This window comes from Lissotriton helveticus, chromosome 2_1 (assembly GCF_964261635.1).
Source record: "Lissotriton helveticus chromosome 2_1, aLisHel1.1, whole genome shotgun sequence".
NCBI classification, from domain to species: domain Eukaryota; kingdom Metazoa; phylum Chordata; class Amphibia; order Caudata; family Salamandridae; genus Lissotriton; species Lissotriton helveticus.
This window is the reverse complement of record NC_136059.1, coordinates 1,282,987,717-1,283,011,308: the sequence shown is the minus strand read 5'-3', so window position 1 is coordinate 1,283,011,308 and position 23,592 is coordinate 1,282,987,717. Positions and strand designations below refer to the sequence as shown.

The 23,592-nt window shown below is 45.2% G+C and overlaps 1 protein-coding gene across 2 annotated transcripts in view; it reads left to right on the top strand.

The window, feature by feature from the left end:
- The window catches only part of SMARCAD1 (SNF2 related chromatin remodeling ATPase with DExD box 1), an 809,617-nt gene that overhangs the window by 733,857 nt on the left and 52,168 nt on the right, over positions 1-23,592 (top strand). For both annotated transcript variants that reach the window (XM_078676227.1, XM_078676228.1), the window contains exon 22: positions 6,996-7,178. In XM_078676227.1, coding sequence (XP_078532353.1) covers positions 6,996-7,178 — 183 coding nt within the window. The remainder of the gene's footprint in view (positions 1-6,995; positions 7,179-23,592) is intronic.

Below are 23,592 nucleotides of genomic sequence, written 5' to 3'. Positions count from 1 at the left end.
CAAAGGCTGTGGATCCTCTTGCTGCCCCTCTCTCTGAGGTTCTTCTCTTCCTTCTTTCTCTTGCCCAGCAGGGCTCTGCTCTGGACACTATCAAGGGCTACCGTTCTGCCTTTCTGAGGCTGCCTGATCAACCTTCCTTGTTCAAGTCCCCCATTGTAAAAAGATTTCTTAAGGGCATCACACACACGTTCCCTCCTGTTCCGTTTGTGATGCCTCAGTGGGACTTGAACCTTGTTCTTACTTTTCTGATGTGCTCTCCCTTTGAGCCACTTCACAACTGTCCTCTTCGTCTTCTCACTTTGAAGACTGCTTTCCTGGTTGCCATCACCTCTGCCAGGAGGGTGAGCGAGCTCCAGGCTCTTTCTTGTACTCCATCCTTCCTTTCGGTCCATCCGGACAAGGTTGTGTTACGTATTAAGCCTTCTTTCCTGCCCAAGGTTGTCACGGCCTTCCACATCGGGCAGTCCATCACCTTGCCAACCTTCTTCCCGCCTCCGCACCCCTCTAAAGAGGAAGAGCGGCTCCACCGTCTGGACCCAAAACGTGCGCTCTCATTCTATTTGGATCGCACACGCCAGTTCCGGGTGGATGACCAACTCTTTGTTGGTTACGTGGGCGCTAAGAAGGGGAAAGCGGTGCACATGAGTACCATCTCCCGGTGGATCATCTTGTGTATCCAGGCATGTTACTCCTTGGCTAAGAAGGAGCCCCCTGTTGGATTGCGGGCTCATTCCACCCGAGCCACGGCGACTACAACTGCCCTGGGCCGGGGAGTGCCCTTACAAGACATCTGTCAGGCAGCTACGTGGGCATCGCTGCACACGTTTGCAAGACACTACTGCCTGGACAGCCAAGTCCGGAGGGATGGCTTCTTTGGCCGTTCTGTCCTCCAGGACTTTCTGCTGTGGTTATTGGTTCGCAGACCCACCACCAGGGTTGGTATTGCTGGGGTATCTATTCTAAGGTAAGGAATCTAATACTAACGTGTCTCTTTCAGATGCACAAGTTACTACTTGTGTAACAATATATCTGTAAGAGACATTAATTAGTATTAGATTCCTTACCGACCCACCCATCCTCCCCGTTCTGCGAACCGATATCTAGGGTTAAGGTCATCCCCTTTCAGGGCCCTAGTTACAATGGCACCAGTGTTTGTTTTTAACATGGCTCAGCGCTTCTGGCGCGGAAAAGCTGTGTCTAAGAACTGACGTCAGCACGAGGAGGCGGCGTCTAAGTACTCCGACGATGTCATCACGGCGCCCACGATGCCGACGACGGACGCGGAGCCGCAGACTACGCCTACCGACGCGCAAGGGTACTGCTACGCAAACATTTCCGGATCCAGTCTGACTCCTGGGGATATTCTAAGGTAAGGAATCTAATACTAACTAATATCTCTTAAAGATATATCGTTACACAAGTAGTAACTTGTGCATTTGCCCTTTGATGGGGCGCACTTTTTGACAGTCATTCAGACTCTGCGGTCCGGCGTCTCATGTCTGTTTTTCCGTAATTACGTTATTTCTAGTACTTGTTGCAGACTTCTGTTCTCGTTGCATTGATTGCAGTATTGTCACTCTTTCTCTCTGGTTCCGTCTCTGGGTTCATGCTGTTATTTCCCAGACGGACTGTACGGCTGACTAGCTGTTTCTGCCCTTATTTTTCGATTCCTCTGTCTAAGAGCTAGTCTCAATAGGTATTCCCTTGCCTTTTGTAGGGATGTGCCATACACTATGTGGGGTATTCGTTGGTTAATGTATAACCATTCTGCCTTGCCACAGGAAGTGTTCTTCCTAGGTGTGTGTTCAGTGCTCCAGGTTCTGTTCCTCCTGGATGGGGGTCAGCTCTTCCTGAGGATCCCGCGAGGTCCTCTTGGGGTTCTTCTCTTCTTTCTCTATGGAGAATGTTCCTATTGTTCACGCTGTGGGCTTCTTGTGTTATGGCTGCCTGCTGTCGTGGGACTTCTCCCTTGGTATGTCCCGCAAGGGTGACATAGCTCTTTCTGGAGCTTCCATGTTTGTGTTTTGTGGCTGGTCCTTAGTTCTTTCCTGCTTCTGCGGATGCAGATGCCTCCAGCATATTGTTTGTTTACGCTTCGACTAGCACATCCCGGCGTGTTCCAGTCTTCATTTTCTTGCCTTTGGCCATTCTACCTATGTTGGCTGTCTTTGGGTCAGCTGGTGTCTCTTGTAGGAATGTTGTTCATTTCCACTTCCGGAACAGTTCCTATTCCGAAATCAGTTCCTATTCCGAAATCAGTTCTGGTACTGTTTGTGGGTACACATACGTTCATAGGTACTGATGCCTGCTGGTCTGAACTGAGCCAGGGTGTTGGCTGCGGTCTAGTCCATGTGGTTCTGTCTACTCTTTTATCTCTGGTGGTGAGAAGTGCTTCTGCTGTGGTCTTCCCTCACGGCTCAGACTGTCTCTGGGTTTTCCGTGTCTGCAGTTGGTCCTAAGGCAGATGTGTTGCTTCTGACATTATCTTGCCTTCCACCCCCCCCCCCCATCCCCCACCTTGTTTTTTCTCCGCAATTCCAAGGTAGGGCCTCCGGTTCCTCTGCCCCTTGCCCAGCAGAGGCTCAGTTCCCTCTGCTCCTGGCCTCTGCCGTTGTCGTACTTCGCTTTCCCTGTTCAGGGCTGCTCATGGTCATTTATGCAGTATCTGTATAGAGATATATATATCTCTCCATATTTCCGACTGTATATGTCTATGATTTACTGAGTTTTGAATTGTTCTGTCCCGTTATGGTTCACATTGGTGACGCTGGTACCCATAGTGCGGGCTTCTGTATTTGCCTTGGGCATGCTCTTCGACTATCTTTTGTTTAATAAATTTTTTTTTAAAACACAACATATGTGTACATAACTATATAGATGTGCTTTTATTATAGATATATTTATATCTCATACGATCTATGCATACTGCAAAATGGCTCGCATACTTTTTCTTCCAAGTTGCAGTATCCTGAGTTTCTTAGCCCCAGATTCTATCTCTCTCTCACTCTTTCTCTCTCTCTCCTTATGAGAGCGAGCCTTAAGTGTGTGCCCGGCTTCTACCGGTATCGTTTACCCACTGTACCTCCGGGTGTAGTTGGTCAGTATTACTACCAGGTGAACAGGAATATGACTCGTTATTTCGCATACCATTACTTCGCAGCATTTTACTACGAAGTTTTGACTTGGCAAATACCATTACCTCGCAAGTTTTTAGTTCGCATACCTTTACATTGCAAGTGTTAATGTATGCAAACAAAAAACTTGCCTAGTACTAAAAACAAAGCGATACAAAAGGGGGATGATGGACGGAGCGTTTAAGCAAATCAAACACTCACCCCCAGTCAACTGATCTGGGTTTAATCCATCACCATTCTTTAGCTCACTCAGCTACCCCAGTTCAGACATGGCCATATGCAAATCAGTCTGATCCTGTGCCTCATGGGAATAGTCCAGCCCGAACTACCAAGCCATGTCTTCCCTGGACCGGAAACAAGCATCCTGGGACCGGTTTTGGATTCATAATCCTCATCAGCCAGGCTATCTTGAATCCAGTGGCCAAGTGAGCAAGGGACTCACGTCTGAGAATACCCTGCCACACTTAGGGCGAACAAAGCGATACAAAAGGGGGATGATGGACGGAGCGTTTGAGCAAATCAAACACTCACCCCCAGTCAACTGATCTGGGTTTAATCCATCACCATTCTTTAGCTCACTCAGCCACCCCAGTTCAGACATGGCCATATGCAAATCAGTCTGACCCTGTGCCTCATGGGAACAGTCCAGCCTGAACTGCCAAGCCATGTCTTCCCTGGACCGGAAACAAGCATCCTGGGACCGGTTTCGGATTCATAATCCTCATCAGCCAGGCTATCTTGAATCCAGTACTAAAAACAGACCTTTAACACAACACTACACTAAATACTAAATACACTACCCTACACATAACAAACTCTAAAACACTACCCAAACACTACACTACCCTACACTGCTCAAACACCAATACACTACCCTAAACCCTAAATCATTACCCCCAGCACGACCCTGCCCCTACCCCCAGTCCTGTCCCTACTTCCAAACACTTCCCTTCAAGACCCCCATCACTACCCTAAACCACTACCCTACCCTACACCACTATCCTAAACCCTAAAACACTACCCCATGCACAACCCTCCCTGACCCACAGTCCGCTCCCTACACTATTACCCTGCACGACACCCCAACACTACCCTAAACCCTAAGATACTACCCTACACTACACAAACACCACAACACTACACTAAACCCTAAAACTACCCCTGCACAACCGTCCCCCGACCCCCCAGTCCTATCCCTACACCCAAACACTCCCCTGCACGACCCCAACACTACCCTAAACCCCAAAACACTACTCCTCAAACACAACACTACCCTTAATCCTAAAAGACTACCCCCTGCACAACCCTCCCCTAAACCCTTAAAAACAGCCCCTCTTACCTCTCTCTTCCCGTGTCCTCTGTTCTCCTTCCTGCGTCGTCAGAGGGGCGGTGATCGTTGCACGTCGTTGTGAGCAAACGCCTCAGTTTCCTCACAATGATGTGGATCGCATTACAACGGATGCGTTGTTACAGCGCATGCGATGTAATAACATTCGTAGAAATGGCTACGCGTTATTACAGCGCATGCGTTGTAACGCTTGCGTAGTATTGGTACGCGGTGTGATGACCGCGTACAAATGGATGTTTACCGGTGAACAGTCAGTGGACAGCCTCAGATTATATGCGTTCGGTCGATTCTACTTTTTATGGGCTTGGCATATGTGTGGCGCCCATGGTCCACACTGTCTGCTTATGTGTGTCCCAATTATCTACGTACATGTATCTCCTTGTGCTCATGTTTTTTTTTACATCTCTCAGGGGTGCCATCTGTCTCTACACCTGCCATTCCTGGCATCCACTGTGGTGCATGCTCATTTTGTACAATTTGGCTCTGTTCTGCTGTTTTGTCCTTCTCTGGGACTTTCTTTATTTTTTCAGATCCATGGGATTCTGCACACAGTTTGACTGTAAATTTGATTACAGCTTAGGAATTTTCTTGTATTGTGCACTGCACTTTCTGGTTTCTGTGATTTCCCTTTATCCCTTCCTGGAGGAGGGACGTCTCGCACTGTCCTCTGATGAACTGTGGTACCATTGCCTTTCCTTGTTACTGCTCCTTGAAGAGCTTCCTAGGTCTAGTGCCAGCCATGCTTATACTGGTTTTTCCCACCTTTTTTAGTCAATCTCTTGATGGATTACTTCTCTTTGGTACTTGGTCGGTTTCAGTTGCAGATGCTCCCCCAAGGGGCTATAGCTTTGGTATCTATTCTAAGTTACGGAATCTGCGGCTAGATGTCTCTATCAGATGAACGAGTTACTTACCTGTGGTAACAATGTATCTGATAGAGACACAGTCTAGCTGCAGATTCCTCAACGCCCACTCATCCTCCCCACTCTGCGAGCACCTTTTTAGGTTGGGGTCTTACCCACTGGTTTTTCTGCCAGTGATCTGTCTCCCTGCGTGATAGTATGCTTCACATCCTTTCTTGGTTGGGGTGTCTTATTCTGTTTTACCTGTTGCTTTCCCAACTATTCTCACATTTGGGTGGTGGGCTTATTTATCCATCCACGCTCTTGCACTCTGGTTCTTTCCCAGTGTGGATATTTGTCCTTCCTGCTCCCATCTCCACTCTCCAATACTTTTTCTCCATTAGTTTGGGGTCTATTGACTATGCTGCAGTCAATTGGTCACATTTAGTACGGATGGGTGCGCATTCCGTTATTGCAGAAATGTTGTCAGTCGCCCTAATAGTCCTGTTGTTACAGTCTTGTTATCCATTACCATAACACCATAACACTCATGTGGTTACAGACTGCTGTTGTTTACCATGACATTCATCTCCATTAATGTTTTGCCTCATAGGAGGGTATGGTTCTTCGCTGCTGCAAGACTGTTTCTGGGGGTGAGTACTTTGCTCTCTCCCTTCAGTCACTGGGGGGGGGGGTCTTTCTTTAGCATGCATTGTGATGTTTCTCAATTTATAGTTCTTATCATTGTTGTTTCAAAGGTTTTCAAACCCTTTTTGGCACACTGTTCCCACACACTCATAGTTTTCGAGTGGCTCCGCGTTGTGGCGCCGAAAAGTTTCACAGTAGAAGACTGACTTCAACATGCCAGGGGGGGGGGGACTTATACGGCTCCACTGACATGATATCCGTTGAGGACGTCAGGGCGAAGCCATGCAATGCCATCCCCTGGCAAGCAGAGGTACTTCTGAAGAATCTCCGGATCCAGACTGGCGCCTGGGGTATATTCTAAGTGAAGGAATCTGCGACTAGACTGTGTGTCTACCAGATACATCGTTACTGAAGGTAAGTAACTTGTTCATTAAGAACACCTGCTTGCTAAACAGAAAAACATTGTGCTATTTTTTTAAACACCACTGGAATCCTTAAACAATTAAAACCTAATGTGCCATTTAAAATTGATGCAGGGTCCTAATTTCAATCTATTACTGTAATTTGTATTGTGGTTTAAGAACATGAATTGTGGCCATGTTTACAGAATCCAGAATCTAAGTGCCATAGTCAGGAAGTTTGACTTGCAGATTTCATAGTTTTATGCGTTCCTATTCTGAGACACCTTATCCCTTTCTAAACATGATAATGCGGAGACAGACCATACTAATTTCATCTAAACCTCTTACCTCCTCCCTGGCGTCAGGGACATCAAAGCTGATAATAAGCCTCTCAGCGAAAAGGGTTTGTGATGTCTAAAACTTTGAATATCTCCAATTGTACTTGATATTACACTTGTATGACATGTCTTATTAAATGAATGTAAACTTATTGTTCCCTAACCTATAACATAACATGTATTTGTAAAGCGTATGTTCACCCAAGGGTGTCTTGGTACTGTATAACAGATGTTTATTGTTACCGAACTCAAATGGACTCATTTTGTTCCTTTGTTTATTTTAGGATACATCTTATAGATGAGTACAATACAGATATGGATATATTTATATTCCTTTTGTCAACTAAAGCCGGTGGCCTTGGTATCAACCTCACCTCTGCCAATGTTGTTATTCTTCATGACATTGATTGTAACCCTTATAACGACAAGCAAGCTGAGGACCGCTGCCACAGAGTGGGGCAGACCAAGTAAGGGTTTTATCAGTGTTCTTAAGAGTTGTAAGGATGCAGTTGAAATCCGTTGTCTTAAACTTTTCCGTTACAAATACATATGAGTGATTTGGGAGATGAATTTGAATCCGTGACACCTAGACACCATGGTTCAGAAGTCTGGATCTCGCTCCCAAACACTAGCTGTTTCCCCCTCCATCTTAGTTGTATGCATCCAAAAATATATGCTTTGATTTAAGATTTTACAGTGTGTGTTTTTTACACCTAGGAGTAGCTGTGCAGTTTGTAGAGGACATTTATTTTTATTTTTTACACAGCTAAAGCATTGCTGCAGTTAGGTGGTCAGCAGTTTCTGGTTGAAACTAGATTACTGAATCTTCGATGTGTTGGGGTTGTAATATGAGAGTATGTAATTGAGAAGAGTGAACAATTTACTTAGTCTCACATATTTGCACTCTACACAATTATACAGTCATTAAACACATAACTTGAGGCGCTCACATGTGGAGAGGGGACCTGAATCATAAAATGTTTTTGTTCAGTACTAAAGGTGGGACTAGGCCACTAGGATGGAAACTAAAAAAAAGAAAAGCATCAATTAAATCTACTCGCTTATTTCACAGCATATGATGCACTAGCCCAAACCTACAAATGCGCCAGGGACATTAAAGAGAGAACGCTGGCTTTTGTTTTATACCTATTGATTAAGAAACATTAAAAGAAAAATGTATGCAAGGATGTACTAAGCACCATCCTGTTTCAAGCCAGAACTCTTTAATGCTCTTTTGAATGTAAAGTGAAAAGTAGAATGTATGCAAGATGTCTTCATTTTGAAGTCTTTGTTTAATGCATGGTGAACATTTGTTATAAATGTACCATAGCATGAAGTTGTTATACCATTTTTAAGGTTATTTGCTCTGTTTTAAGAAAAATGTCCTGGTTTTGATTTAATTTTCTTTGAATGACTGAAAGTTACATACTCTGTTCATTCATCATATGAATTTCTGAGGTGAAGGACTTGGTGACAATTACTTGTCACATCTTCAAATGCAAATCTGTTGAATAAATAAAGAAGGTAACAGTTAACCATTATGTGGCCTTTATAACCTAAAACATTTATGTTCGAGGCATATGAGCTGCAGAGTATACACTGTGCATAGATCGCCACCACTATTGTTGGGCCCGGATGTTTGCAGTTTGTTTGTGTCCTGAAAAGTTCTTTGGAAGTCACGAGATATGTGACTCCTCCCTTGGACCATATTGCGCATGGCATCGTCTCCATCCCCAGATTTTTTTTCCGCCATCTGGCTCGGATGTGTTTCCAGCGCCCCAGTTTGGAACCGATTGTCCTTCGGCGCGTAATCCTCACCCAGTTCGACGGTATTGTTTCGATCGCGGTCCCCATCGACGCGACTCTTCACCACTTCGAAGTCTTCGATTCCGGTCGTCGACGAAGGCCTTCGGGCCTACCTAGACCTTACTCTCTGGCTCATGGAAAGGACGCCATTCAAGAGGTGTCCTCGATGTAGATCGTAGTTTCCCCACACCGATCTACATGAGGTGTGCAACCTTTGCCTCTCACCGGAGCACGAGGCCAAAGACTGTTCCGCTCGTCAGCATCGATCCTGGACGACATCTTCCAAGAGGGCGTCGACCTGCCAGAACGGCAGCAGGTCGAAATAAGCGCCAGCTCCTCCGATGCCGAAGACTCAGACCTCGAGGACATCACTCCAGCTCAACGGGTCATAAGTAAGAACGTCGACCTCGACCCTTCCTCCACACCCTCCAAAAAGGCTTCGGTCACACCCTAACCTTCGGGCCCGGGTGCACACCGAGACACTGCTTCCCACTCCCCGCCCTCGGGCTCGGCAATGAAGCCTACTAAGCCTTCAGGCGGCTCGGGCTCGAGTCAGCCTATTCCCGGTGTCGATCCCACACCGACACTGAAAAAGAAGCCATCTTCCTCATCCACGCCGACCGCTGCTTTGAGACCCAAGCACAGGAAGTATCTCAAATTTGTAATAGATGGGCAGCACTATCAATTCAAAGTACTTCCATTCGGAATCACAACAGCACCAAGAGTATTCACCAAGTGCCTAGCAGTAGTGGCAGCACATTTACGAAGACAGCACATCCACGTCTTCCTGTACCTCGACGACTGGCTCATAAAAGCCAGCTCATACAACCAGTGTGTGGAACACACTCATGCCACGATCCAACTGCTCCACAACTTGGGGTTCACAATAAACCACACCAAGCCTCATCTGCAACCATCCAAAGTACAACAGTACCTTGATGCCACAATAAACACCTCAACAGCGCTAGCTTATCCCACTCCAATAAGGATAGCCAGCATGCAAACTCTTCTCACAAAGTTTCAGCTACAACACTCCCTTTCAGCGCGAGTGTTCATGCAGCTCATAGGGATGATGGCCTCTTGCATTTTCATAGTGCCCCATGCAAGACTTCAAATGCGTCCTCTACAAGAGTGCTTATCACGTCAATGGAACCAGGCTCAAGGTCAATGAACAGACCTAGTGTTGGTAGAAGGTCGGACTCATCGCTCTCTGCAGTGGTGGAACACCAAAAACCTTTCCAAAGGGCTAACGTTCCTAGAGTCAGTTCCTCAAATAGTCTTGACAGCGGTCGCATCGCTCTCCGACTGGGGAGCTCACCTACTGCAACACACCATGCAAGGCAGGTGGACACCGCAACAAAAGTTACTCCTCATCAATCACCTGGAGTTACAAGCTATATTCCTAGCACTGAAAGCTTTCCAAAGGCAAGTATCAAACAAAGCTGTGTTAGTCCGCATGGACATGACAGCCATGTACTACATACAGAAACAGGGCGGAACACACACCATGCAACTCTCTCAACTAGCACAGAGCATATGGCGGTGGGCTATACCTCAAAACATATTCCTCTTAGCCCAGCATGTCCCAGGAGTACAAAATACCATAGCAGATCTGTTAAGTCCTCAAACACAACAGATCCACGAGTGGGAACTTCATCCGCAAGTTCTTCAACCATTCTTTCAGATGTGGGGACAACCTCAGATAGACCTCTTTGCCACCCACGAAAACGCCAAATGCCCAAGCTTCGCTGCCAGATATCCTCACCCACTGTCCAAAGGCAATGCGATATGGATCAACTGGTCAAACACATTTGTGTACGCTTTTCCGCCTCTACCACTCATGCCACTAGTAGTACGCAAACTACAGCAGCATTCTCTTACCCTCATCCTAGTTGCTCCAACGTGGGCCAGACAGCCGTGGTACACCACACTGCTACAACTGTCTGTAGTACCGCACCAACAACTATACCTGTCTCCACACCTTTTAACACAGAACAGTGGACAGATTAGGCACCCGGACCCAGCTCAGCTAAACCTTGCGATCTGGCTCCTGAAATCCTAGAATTTGGATATCTTAACCTACCTCCAGACTGCATGAATGTCCTAAAAGAAGCTAGATGTCCAACCACTAGAGCATGCTACTAAGTGGAAACACTTTGTAATACATTGTCACAACAACAATATTAATCCCCTAAACGTGTCTATTCAGCACATCATAGGATACTTACTACACCTCCAAAGATATAACTTAGCCTACACGTTTATTGGACTACATCTTGCAGCCATAGCAGCATATCTTCAAAACAGACAGCACAGACAGCATCTATCTCCGTTCAGAGTGCCTGCTATTAAAGCCTTTATGGAAGGCCTTAAAAGAATAACCCAGAGTACCACCTTCACCAGTGTGGAATTTGAACATTGTTCTCACACAGCTAATGGGACCACCATTCGAACCTTTACATAAATGTGTACTACAATTTTTAACATGGAAGGTTGCGTTCCTAGTAGCTATTACTACTCTACAAAGAGTTAGTGAACTACAAGCATTAACCATTCAAGAACCTTTCTTGCAAATGCATCATAATAAGGTCGTTGTACGTACTAATCCAAAATTCCTGCCCAAGGTCATTTCTCCCTTCCACCTCAATCAATCTGTGGAACTGCCCGTTTTCTTCTCGCAGCCACAAACAGTAGCAGAAAGAGCTCTTCATACCCTAGATGTCAAAAGAGCATTGTTATACTACATTGAGAGAACACAACCCTTTCGTAAGACCAAACAACTTTTTGTGACTTTCTCACCACCACACAAAGGTAATCCCATATCAAAATCTGGAATAGCTAGATGGATTGTCAAATGCATACAGATTTGCTACCACAAAGCTGAACATACGTTATCTGTTCCTCCTAAAGCCCATTCTACAAGGAAAATAGGGGCTTCAATGGCATTTTTAGGGAACATTCCCCTAGATGACATCTGCAGAGCAGCTACATGGTCTACACCGTACACATTCACAAAACACTATTGTGTAGATGAGCAAACCAAGCAACAAGCTAATGTGGGCCAGAATGTTCTAAAAACATTATTTCAAACTACTGCAACAGATAGGGGTGGTTGCCGCTAAGAGTGGGTACTTCTATACAATCTATGCACAGTGTGTAATCTACAGCTCATATGCCTCGAACAGAAAATGCTACTTACCAGTATGCATCTGTTCTTGGCCTGTAGAGCTGCAGAGTTGCACACGCCCAGTCGCCTCCCCGGCTACCCTTGTCTGTTCCAGTTTTATCTTAATTAGATACAGCTTACATGGACATCCTTCCTTTTCTTGCAAAGCTCCATCATTTCCCTAATGGCGAAAAACAATCTGGGGATGGAGCCGATGCCCATGCGCAATATGGTCCAAGGAAGGAGTCACCTATCTCGTGACTTCCAAAGAACTTTTCAGGACAAAAACAAACTGCAAACATCCGGGCCCAACACTAGGTGGTGATCTATGTACGGTGTGTAACTTTGCAGCTCTACATGCCAAGAACAGATGCATACTGGTAAGCAGCATTTTCCTTCTGATGGATACTTATAATTGCACGTTATTTTCCTTAAAATCCTCCCCAGGCACATGACTGGGTCTGTAAATTTTCCCCAGCAATGCTCCTGTGTACCAATAGGTGGAGTTATGAGGCTCAGTGCTGGCTCTGTCCTGCCCTGCCTGGAAGTGACAGAGTGAAGCCACATATAAATGCCACCCCTTCCACACACACTCTGACGTGGACAAAGCTCCACTTCCACATTTGTCAGCCTATAATGATTTCTCAAATTTGAAAAACCAGGGTATTGGGATCGATGTTCCCTCTTAAACTAAGAGGCTTCAGGCTTTGCTGTGATTGCAGCAAACAGATGTTAGTCACAGACCTGCACAAGGTGTGTCTCTGGTGTTTGGGGTTGGAGCAAGACTCAAAGTACACCCTCGTGCATCTGAAGGCATCCCCGGACCAGAAAGCGAGACTGTACTTCGCTGAAAAGAATAAGATGTTGAGACCCTCACGAACTTCCCACTTCTGCTCCAGCTCGCTTACCTGGTCTCTGTCTCACTCTGGGGGCCGTTCTTGCTAGAGCTCTGCCTCGCTGTCAAAGTCTACCAGTCAGTCCAAACCGAAGTCTAAATGCAAACCTAAAAAAGCAAAGCCTCTCTGTGTTCAAGAACAAGACTCGAGGGAGTCATGATGGCAGTCTGTCTCCTCTGGGGTCTTGGAGGTGGGAGCCAATTCCCATGTTGATCCTTGCGTGCACTGCATTTCCAGGACCATTGGCAACACCACAGCAAATGGAGGCTTGCAAAGAGGTCATGCTGCAGCTCTTTAGGGCTTTTCCGGCTCCCTCTAGTGTATCTTTGAGCCCTCAGAATCCACAGGTGTTTCCAGCCAGGTTACCGCCGGCGAAGCATTCGCTGGCATGACAAACCCCCTGAAACCTGTTATGCGTCCAGTACCAACTTTGGTGCACAGCCTGCACCAGGCTGCCCCTCGTCGACGCCTGTGACAAATTTTCTGGTGCTGGATGAGTGTCCACTTCATATTCTGATGTTTAAACTCAAAACGTCGTAATAATCAATGAGGGGGGGAAGAGAAGCTGTGATCCATTCGGCTTCCAATGGTTAGCACTTGTCCTGTGTAACCAGGGTCTTAATTATGTTGGTTCCTTTATAAAAAATCCTCATATATGTACACAGGCAAACTGCGGTATGTCTTGATTCTCTGCCTAAGTGTACTGTTACAGTCTTCTGCCCAATCTCAACTGATGTTGCATTATGAAAGGACTACAGCACAGCAAGTTGAATTACAGACTGATTCCGCACAAAGCCTTTACCAGGCCAGTCGCGCCAACAGAGGCTTCCTTATTTTATTTTATTGGCTCTTGCTCTTAACAAGGTACACCACCCAAGGGAAATGATGATGATGATAATGGTGTGGTAGGGAATGGTGATCTTCCCACTCACTATGATGATGACAGTTTTATATGGATTTACAAGCTACAAGTTGACTTGTTACGTCCCCCGATATCTGGTTGGATTCACCACTTGGACCACTAACTGAAGAGAGCAACATTTGCGGTTGTCGTCTGACTGGTAGCTGAGGTCCTGGATTTGAAATTGCACGAGACCAAATCTAATGTCCTTATGGAGAGTCTACAGCCTGTCCTGCACCATCTAAGCCCATCAACGAGGCCCCGACAAATACTCAAATGATCACTTGGTCAGACTTCTGTTCCTGCCTACCAGTGAACAGGCAGGTGGCGCATCCCAAACCAGTGTCTGACAACCCTGATTTTCTTACTAAACAATCCACTCCAGAGACACTAGTGGTGCATGCTTCAAACAGTAAGTTTAACCCCAGTTCTTTTCCCACAACTCCCAGATAGGGAGTCCAAGATGATTGATTAATTTAGGAAACACATTTTCTATTCAGCCAGCCTAGCGACATCCGCAATGCATTGTCTTTGCTGGGCCGCAGTACACATGGCTGGGACATAGATTGTAAGATCTTGCAGGCTATCCTGGAAGACCTTAGACCCTATGTGGCTAAAACTATTCATGATGGACAAAATATATCTGATTATGTGATTTGTATTTACTGATCATTCAGCATGGTTATGCCCTACCCATTCTGTTTTCTCCACCTCATCTTCCCCCACATACTCAATCGATTTTCAGTGGAGCACCTCTCTGTTCTGCTGCAGGAGGTGCAAGTGTTGCTGCCCAAAAGTGCTATTGAGAGGGTACCAGACTCCCAAAGAGTAGAGGGTTGCTACTTTCCTAGTGCTGAAAAATGACAGAGTCCTGAAGTCTATATTAAATCTTCGACCTCTCAAGGCCTCCCTGCAGAAGACCAAATTCAAAATGCTAACTTTGACCTAGATTCTGACCTCTCTGGACCTAAACGATTGGTTAGTGACCTGGGTCCTGCAAGACTAGTATTTTTAAGTCCCCATTCTGCAGTCCCACAGGTGTCATCTGTGGCTCAAGTTTGGCACAGACCATTTCCAGTTTGCAGGACTCCCTTTTGGCCTCAACAATGCACCCTCATTGTTTACAAAAATAATGTTGGTGGTCGCGACATATCATCAGATGTTGAGGGATACCAGTTTTCCTCTATCATGACACCTGGCTGCTGAAGACTGGCTTGTCACAGACAGTTGTACACCACTTCAGACAATGGTGGAACTTCTGATATTGTTGGGGTTCATGATCAACAAATCCTTCACAGGGTTTGCCGTTTATTGGGCCCATTCTGGACACTGTGCTGTTCAAGGGTTTTCCTCTAGTGCAGTGAGTCTGGGAAATTCAGGCTCTATTTCAGCCTCGGTCCTGGATTTCTATGAGAGCATCTAACTCTTCCTGGCATGGTCGACACTACCAGGTGGCGCATGCGTGCTCTGCAATGACATTTTAAGTTCCATTGGGCCCAGAACCAATGAAATCTGAAGGATACCATCCGGACTTTAGAAGATACGGTTCACAATCTGCCGTGGTGGCTGGTCAGATGCATTTGATCCTGCAGCAGGCAACTTTCACTTCCCTACCCAGAGTGGATGGTGGGGACGGATACGTCACACTGGGTTGGGGAGGTCATCTGTGGGAGGTGGCAATCAAAGGACTTTGGTCTCTAATTGAAGTTCAGCTTTAGAGCAATATGTTGGGAGTTGCAGGCCATTCGCCTAGCGTTGAAAACCTTTCATGGGCAGTCAATGCAGGTTCTCACAGACAACACTGCCAAGTGGAACTGCAGAGTGGAGTGGGTTCCTGGATCATGTGCCAGGAAACTCCTCACCTTTTGGAGTTTGTTAGAGCTTCAGGACATTTCCCTGGATCCTTGAATACCAGGGCAGGTGAGCTTCTGGCTGATCACAAAAGAAGTCTGCATCCTGAATTAGTGCAGGGCATTTTCCAACTGTGGGTAGAAATTGGCTAGATTTTTTCGCCACTGTCAAGAACGAGCAGTCAAAGGTTTTGCACGTTGAAGTTTCCATGAAGACACTCGCTCGAAGGTGCATTCCTGCTGGAATGGACACTACACTAGTGCCCACCTTCTGAAAAATATGTGGCTGGTACCCGGAACTTCTGAGTATGATCATCTGCCCTTCAATTAGGCTCACACTTTTGAGAGTATCTAGTATCTACTATCTCCTGCCACAGCAGAAGGATGCAACAGCCTTAAACCAAATTTGTACATCTACACCTCTCTGCATGGAGATTGAACGGCGGTAGTTAATTGCATTTGACCTGCCATCTGATGTGGTGGACTTCATCCTCGTCACAAGACAGACATCCATGAACTTCATCCTCGTCACAAGACAGCCCTCCATGAAGTCCTTTTACACCTGGCAGTGGGTCAAATTTGTTGCCGGGTGTGGAGTTTGCAGTACAGACCTTTTATGAGCCAAGCGGTTGGATTTTCTTCTGTTTGTGTGGTTTTAGGCCCAACAAGTCCTTGTGGTGGGCACGATTAATAGTAACTTGCCAGTCCCTTTGGCCTTCTATGATTGTCAAATCAACCGTCCTTGTTTAAATCACATGTTGTGATGCGGTTTATTAAAGGCTTTGACTCGCATGTTCCCTTTCAAACTGTTTGTGATGCCACAGTGGGAATTTAACGTAGTCTTCACGATATTTCTTATGTCTGTGCCGTTCAACCAGATGCACCGCTACTGTTTGCGCCTTCTAATTGTAAATACTGTATATATTGTATTCTTCATTGCGATATCTTCAGCCCATTGCATGAACGAATATCAGGCATTGTAGGTGCAACAGCACTACACTAACATATTTCCAGATAAACTGCTGCTGATGACTCGGGCGGCCCTCTTGCCCTCACTCATGAGTTCTTCCTAGGTTTGACAGTCCATCACCCTGCTGAAGTATTTCACTCCTCCTAGCTGCTTAAAAGAGGAGGCGAGACTTCATTTGCTGGACACCAAAATGACTTTACTCTTTTATATTAATCATCGTTCATGCCGATACACCGCTACTCTTTGAGCCTTCTAATTGTAAATACTATATTCTTCATTGCAATCACTTCAGCCCATTGCATGAATGTCAGTCAGTCAGTCAGTCAAAATACTTTAATTCGATAATTCAATATCATAAAAAGACGGTGATACATACTATACAATCAAATACACTTTAAAAACAATTACAATTCATATGTTTAAAAATATCCCACAAATTTCATAGATGTTATAAAAATCATTTTACAGTAAATTTAGCTGCCATGTTACATTACTCAATAAAAAGAAAAATATGTACAATGCGTAAAATCCAACTTTATAAAAATGCAATCAATTACAATTTATCATTCTCTTGTTCCTAACCCTGACAGCACCCACCAAATAACTGGCAACATGAAAAATAACCCTAGGGCTGTTTAATAGTTGTAAATATAGGAGAGCGGGCTTAACTTGAAAAAACCCTACCTCCTTAAGGATAGGAACAAGAAACTTCGTCCTTACAGCCGTGTAATGACCACAAAACATCAAAAAATGCATTGTGTCCTGCGTTGAAAAATTATCGCAAGAACACGGTGGTACCTGTTCAGGACTACTCCATTCAGAAAAATGGCCTAAGTTCAAATGGATCATATTTAAACGAAAACGTGTTAAAAGAAACCTGTGGTAGGAGCGATTAACTAAAACAAGGTAAAGTTCAGGTCCTGGAGGATTGGCAACAATAAGGTTAACCCTTACAGTGGGTTTTCTGAGCTCAATTTCCTCTCTGTTTAAGGACAGTATCTGTAACATAGCCCCCTTTATTAATGCTATGTCCCTACGAGTTATTTTATCTGGTGAGAAAAAGAGCTCCGGTCTCCCTAATTTGTGAAATTACTGTTTAACATAAGATAACCACTTACTTTTATTTACATTGTCTAGTAAGAGGCAATCTTTAAGGATGACCTGATTAAGGGAAAGTTCATCATTCAACCAGGTCTTCAGCCAGGATATTAAGGGGGCCACTCTTATCATGTCTGTTATAAAACTGGCCCCTAGCTCTGAGTGAATCGTGTAAGATGGGGTGGACTGTGGCACTGATAAGATCGATCTCATAAATTTATTTTTAGTGACTTGTAAACAGTCTATAGCGCTATAACCCCATAATGAGCAGCCATATGTGGCTACCGTCAGACATTTGGCTTTATAAATGTTCAACAGAGCCACTATGGGCCTAGCCCCCAGTTTTTTGCTAAAGCCCATGATTGCTGAGGAGGTTCTAGCAAAGGCAGCATTTCCAGTTTTTAATCTGGGGTTCCCAGTTCCCCTTCTCCTCGAAGGTAATCCCCAGGTACGGGAATGTAGGGACTCTGCTAAGTTCTTCCTCACAACAGAAAAACGTTCTCAAGTTTTTCTTTCTTGAACCCCTTCCCATAATCATGATTTGAGATTTCTTTACATTTATTTTGAGGTCCAGGGAAGTCATAAAGAGGCCAAAAGCGTCCAGCAAACGTTGAAGCCCGACCCCGGTCCGTGCTAGGAGGACCGCATCGTCCGCATACAGGAGAACCGGTATACCAAGTTCCCCTATATGCGGTATGTCAAGCGTGGCCTCCCTAAGCACGGGTTCAAGGGCATTTATATAAACTGTAAACAGAAGGGGGGCCATGATACACCCCTGCCTGGCCCCCCTTTCTGATTTAAAGTGGCTAGAGCAACGCCCCTCTGCGTTCACCCTAACAGAAGCCAAGAGACCAGAATGTAGGTCCGCTAAAAAGTTTACCAGGGCATGATCAAGACCTAAATCAGTTAAGATCTGCCAAAGTTTTGTGTGATTTACATGGTCGAAGGCCGAGGACAGGTCCATAAACCCCAGATATAGTGACCCATCCTTGGCCTTGGTATATTTATCCACCAGCAGTTGTAGGTTAAGGCACTGATCCAAAGTACCTCTTTTGGATCTGAATCCATATTGCACGTTTGACAGTATCCCTTTGTCGTCAAGCCACTCCTGTAATTTGTGCAAAATGACCCGTCCCAAGATTTTAACGGATGAGTCTATTAAGGAGATCGGTCGGTAACAGGCTGGGTCTACCCTGTTGCCCTTCTTAAAGACTGGGACGATAATGGATTCTTTCCAAGATACTGGGATATTATTATGATTTAGTGCATTAAAGACCTTGCATAGGATCTTCGACCACAGTTTTGGTGCATATTTAAAAATATCGGCAGGGACCCCATCGGGACCAGGTGCCTTATTTATCAAGGTCTGGTCTATCGCCCTTTCCACTTCTAGGACCTCAAAGGTAACACAGGAACCCTCCTTACTATAGGTAGTGTCATTTAATGGGTCCTGCTGGGCAGTGTTAGAGTATATATTCCCAAAATGTTTGATCCATGCATCATCAGGAATATTGGACTCAAGGGGGCGATTCTCCTCGTTTGAGAAAAGTGGCTGGTTTACTACTTCCCAGAACTGACTGCCATTTCTTAATGTCTCTGGTTCAAGTAGCTTTAACCAGGCCTTTTCTTTTAGCTCGTTCTTCCTAATTTGCATAGTATTTTTATAACGTACTCTTAACTTAGCTATTAGGGCACGGTCTTTTGGACTAGTCTTCAGGGCCTTAAGTAAATCAGCATGTGTCCTTAAGCATGAATGATCAAACCATCTCTTTACGTGATGTTTGGGGGGCCCCTTTGCCCCAGTTAAGCTTTGGTTGATCTGTTTGCAGATGTTATCAAACGTCACAACTACTTGAGTACTTAGTGCCCCTGTATCTAGGCAAATAGCTACATCATCCTCCGCCCTAGCCAAAACATCCTGTACAATAGTTTCAGGATTAATATTCGACCACTTTAACCTGCGACCTTGGTCTATGGAAATCACATTTTGGCCTCCCTTATGTAACACTGATTTCATGGTTGTCCCTGGACAATACCTCTACTAGGACCGGGTTGTGGTCACTAAAAACTGAGACCACTGTTTTATACCTTACCACTTTACCTAATATATAACAAGACATAAAAATAAAATCAATAATTGTACCATCACCAGGTCCTTTAAAAGTAGGGACCTTATTTTCACCCTCACCGCATCCAGATTCATACAGATTCCACACCTCCAAGAAATCCTCAAGTGCCTCCCCTCTTTTTGAATGTTCAAAATGCGTAACTGTAGAACAGGGCTGATTACAGGGATGAATATTAAAGTCACCTAGGAGAATTATCTCAAAGCAATTTACTTTGGTTCTATAAACTGACAAAAAATTATCAAGGTAATCCAGATTATATCTAGTACTTTCATTAGCGTTTGCATTGTAAAAATTAATAAACAAAATATTAGATGAATCGGGGGATTTCAACAATTAAACAATTTTGACAACCTGACTCAAGCTGGGTTAACGCTCCTTTTAGATCAAGTTTGAACAAGCTTAATAAACCTCCTTTTGATCTACCTGCCACACTACTTGTGGCCGGAATAAAAAAATCTCTATATCCATCTAAGGAAAAGCTGTTCAATATGTCCCAGGTCTCCTGAAATGCCAAAATGTCAAAAGATTTCAAGAAATCAATCCATATTTCATTTTCGCCTTTACCCCTGATCCCGGCAATGTTCCAGGTCATAATTCTGCAAGATTGTGAGTTAATCCTTGAATTGTTTACCAGTCAGTCATTTTCCTCCAGAGATGCCAAAGGCGCAAACCGATTACACAATGGGAGAATTTGTTCAGCTTTAAAATTTGGCCTACACAAATTATAACAGTAAGAATCCGATGGCAAGGAGTTTTGATAGCCAGAATGGGCACATGACACAGTGCCCTGCATGGATGGAGATGTTAATGGATTTTGTTGGACAGCATGAGGTTTGGAGATGTTACTAAGGTGATTGTAGAAAAACCCAAGGGGGCGCGCACATATAAAATCATCTGTAATTGGTAAAGAAGCAGCCCTCAGCAGAACAGTAGCTACATGCTGTGGGTGCTTAAAGTTTACAATGATGCAGTCTCCCCTAATCGTTTTTCTTGAATTACTTATCCAGCCCACTCTACGTGTCGATATAATATCATTGCAAAATGTGACAGGAAAGCCACAATATTTACTCAGCCATGCTACTACTTTATAGTTCAAGGAATCAGTCGTTTCACCCCTTGCGTCATTTAACCGCGAGTCTACCCCGGGGACATTGGTTAGCACTACTATATATGGGGCGCAATCTGGTGGAAGATTAACTAGGGGTCTTTGCTTGCCTTCCCTCAGCCCTGAATTGTTCCCTGCGACAATGGGTTGCGAGTTAGCCCTCAAGATGGGTGGGGGAATAATTTGATTGCTAGGGGGCTGAGCAGGTGTTACAGCTGGCATGATGTATGTTGCCTTGTGACCCCCACTTCAGGAACTTATAGCCCCCTCATTTACAGCAGTGCCCATATTAGTGTTCCTAGCTGTTTTAGATGAAGACAAATGTGCAGATAGGAGAACACCCAACCTAGAAACCTCCTTTGAAACCTGGTCCATTTTGTCCCCAACCCCTTTACTGGGAACAGCAGGACCCTTAGTTTCTTTAGTGTTAACATTAGATTTTTGGGAATTTTGTGAAGTGGCCAAGTGGGAAGCTAAAAGAGTGCCCAATCTGGATACCTCTTTTGTGACCTGTTCGACTCTGTCTGCCAATGGTCTAAACATAGTCTCCATTTTTAGCACAAACATGTTAATCAGGGAGTCGATTTGATCACTATTCAGTTTAGTCGTATCCACCTCATTTGGTTTATCAGGGAGGACTCCTACTTCATCATCTGGTATGATGGCTGCCTTCTTAACTCTCTTGTACCCTCCCCGTTTATTTTGTGACCCTCTACAGGCTCTCACTTTTCTTCGTGCCTGCAGGGCTACCGGAGAGGGTTCCGGGGACGATGTTGGTAAAGGTTGTATTGTAGAAGACAGGGAGTTATCTAATATCGCCACAGTAGGTGCTGAGATGGCAGATGTGTCTATATCCGCTGCTATTTGAGTGCATTGAGTGCCCCCTGGAGCTAGGTCACAGAACTCTGGTAGTACTAAACCATTTGTAGGTGAAGCAGGCGGGCTGATTCGGCTTAAAGACATGCGGCGTGCTGTGTTGATTTTACTCACAACTTTTACCATATAATTATCTATCGGCCCAGACAATGATGGCGTTTTTGAAGAACGCAATTTAGCCATATCAGACCGGCTCAGTTAGAGGCCTGTCGAAAACACCCAACAATAAACACTCACGGTTCTCAAATGTCATTGAAAAATGACCCAAAGTCCGTCGCCCGGCCCGGCCTCCTCTGGCCGCTGACGGCCCCGCCCTTGTCCCGGGCTTCTCCCGGCGCGTGCCCGCACGCGTCCCGCGGGACGAGGGACCGGCGCTGCCTTTATGCGCCTCCTGGCGCTGCTCAGGGCGTCACTGGTGGTGGGAGGGACCCGGCGGAGCCAAGCCCGGCCGGGGAGCAGGCGGAGCTGAGCCCGGCCCTTTGCTGCTGGTGCTGCGGCTCGGTGAACACTGGAACCGTTAAAAGAACCCCTATGAATATCAGGCATTGTAGGTGCAACATCACTTCAGCCAAAATGACTTTACCCTTATACGTTAATCGTCATTCAAGCTGATTCACTACTATTCTTTGCGCCTTTTAATTGTAAATACTGTCTTCTTCAATGTGATCACTTCAGCCCATTGCATGAATAAATATCAGACATTGTAGGTGCAACAACACTACACTACAATATATCCCGACAGACTGGTGCTGATGACTCAGTTGGCCTTCTTGCCCACACTCATGAGTCCCTTTCAGGGTTGACAATCCATCACCCTGCTGATGTTTTTCACTCCTCACCCCTTGAAAGATGAGGCAAGGCTTCACGTGCTGAGCACCAAAATGGCTTTACCCTTTTTCGTTAATCTGACCATGGCCCATCGGGTGGACAATCAGGTTTTTGTGGGATTCTCTGGGGTGAAGAAAGAGAAGGTGGTGCAGTCGAGGGCTTTGTCAAGGTCAATAGTAGTCTGCATTAAGATCTGCTATGCACTGGACAAGAAACAGCCTCCAGAAGGTCTGATATCCAATTTCACCAGGGCCAAGGCTGCTACCTTTGCATTGGCATGCTGAGTGCCTGTCCTTGATTTCTGCCAGTCTGCAACGAGGACATTGGTGCACATGTTCACGAAGCACTACTGCCTCGACAGGAAGGGCATTTGTCTGTTCAGTACTGCAGGAGTTTTTTGTCTAAGTCGACACCATGAATCCTCCTCCTGGTGGAAGTACTGCTTTGGTATCTATTTAAGATGAGAAATCTAGGGTTAGAAGTCTCCATCTTAAGAACAAGTTGCCTTCAGTAAAGCTCTTACTGATGTATACTGTTATCTATCAGCATATGAAGAATCTTCATCACCCTCCCGCCTGTTCCTTGGTGAGCCCTCTTTTTAAAGCCTAAAAAGATACCAAGTTAGGAATTGTCGTTCTGATACCAACAATTGAATAATGCTGCGCCTCTGAGGGTGCAGAAAGAGTCCAGCAAGAAACTGACATCAGTGAACAGGGGTGGCGCTTATATGCAGCACCACTCCATCAGGTCTGGAGCAGTATGGAGCCAGCGCAGAGCAGCACAACACCACCTACCAGTGCACAGGAGCATTGCTGGGGAAACATTCCAGATCCAGTATGTAGCCTTAGAAGCATTCTAAGATGAGGAATCTACAGTTACGTAGAGTATTTACCAAAATACTCCATTCAAGAAAGATTAAATTACGCAATTAAAAGTGAAGTGACAATATTAGACAGGATTCACCATCATTGAAGTACCTGTGAATGTTGTAAAGAAAGTTAGTGAATGGAGAATGTAAAAAGCTGTAGGAGCTCATAAGCACGTCATATAATGTAATTTCTCACATCAAATTCTGCATAATAAATATTATTTTTTTGCTTAACCTGAGGCTTAGGTTGGTGCTGCTTTAAGTGTCCTCTCTCATTTGATAAGTCAAACAATAGATGTGGTGTGAAGGAAAGAATAACATATTGTGTGTTTTCCTCAGGCAGGCATACCTTGAGTTTTTCTCGATAGTTTAAATTACACAAAAAGTG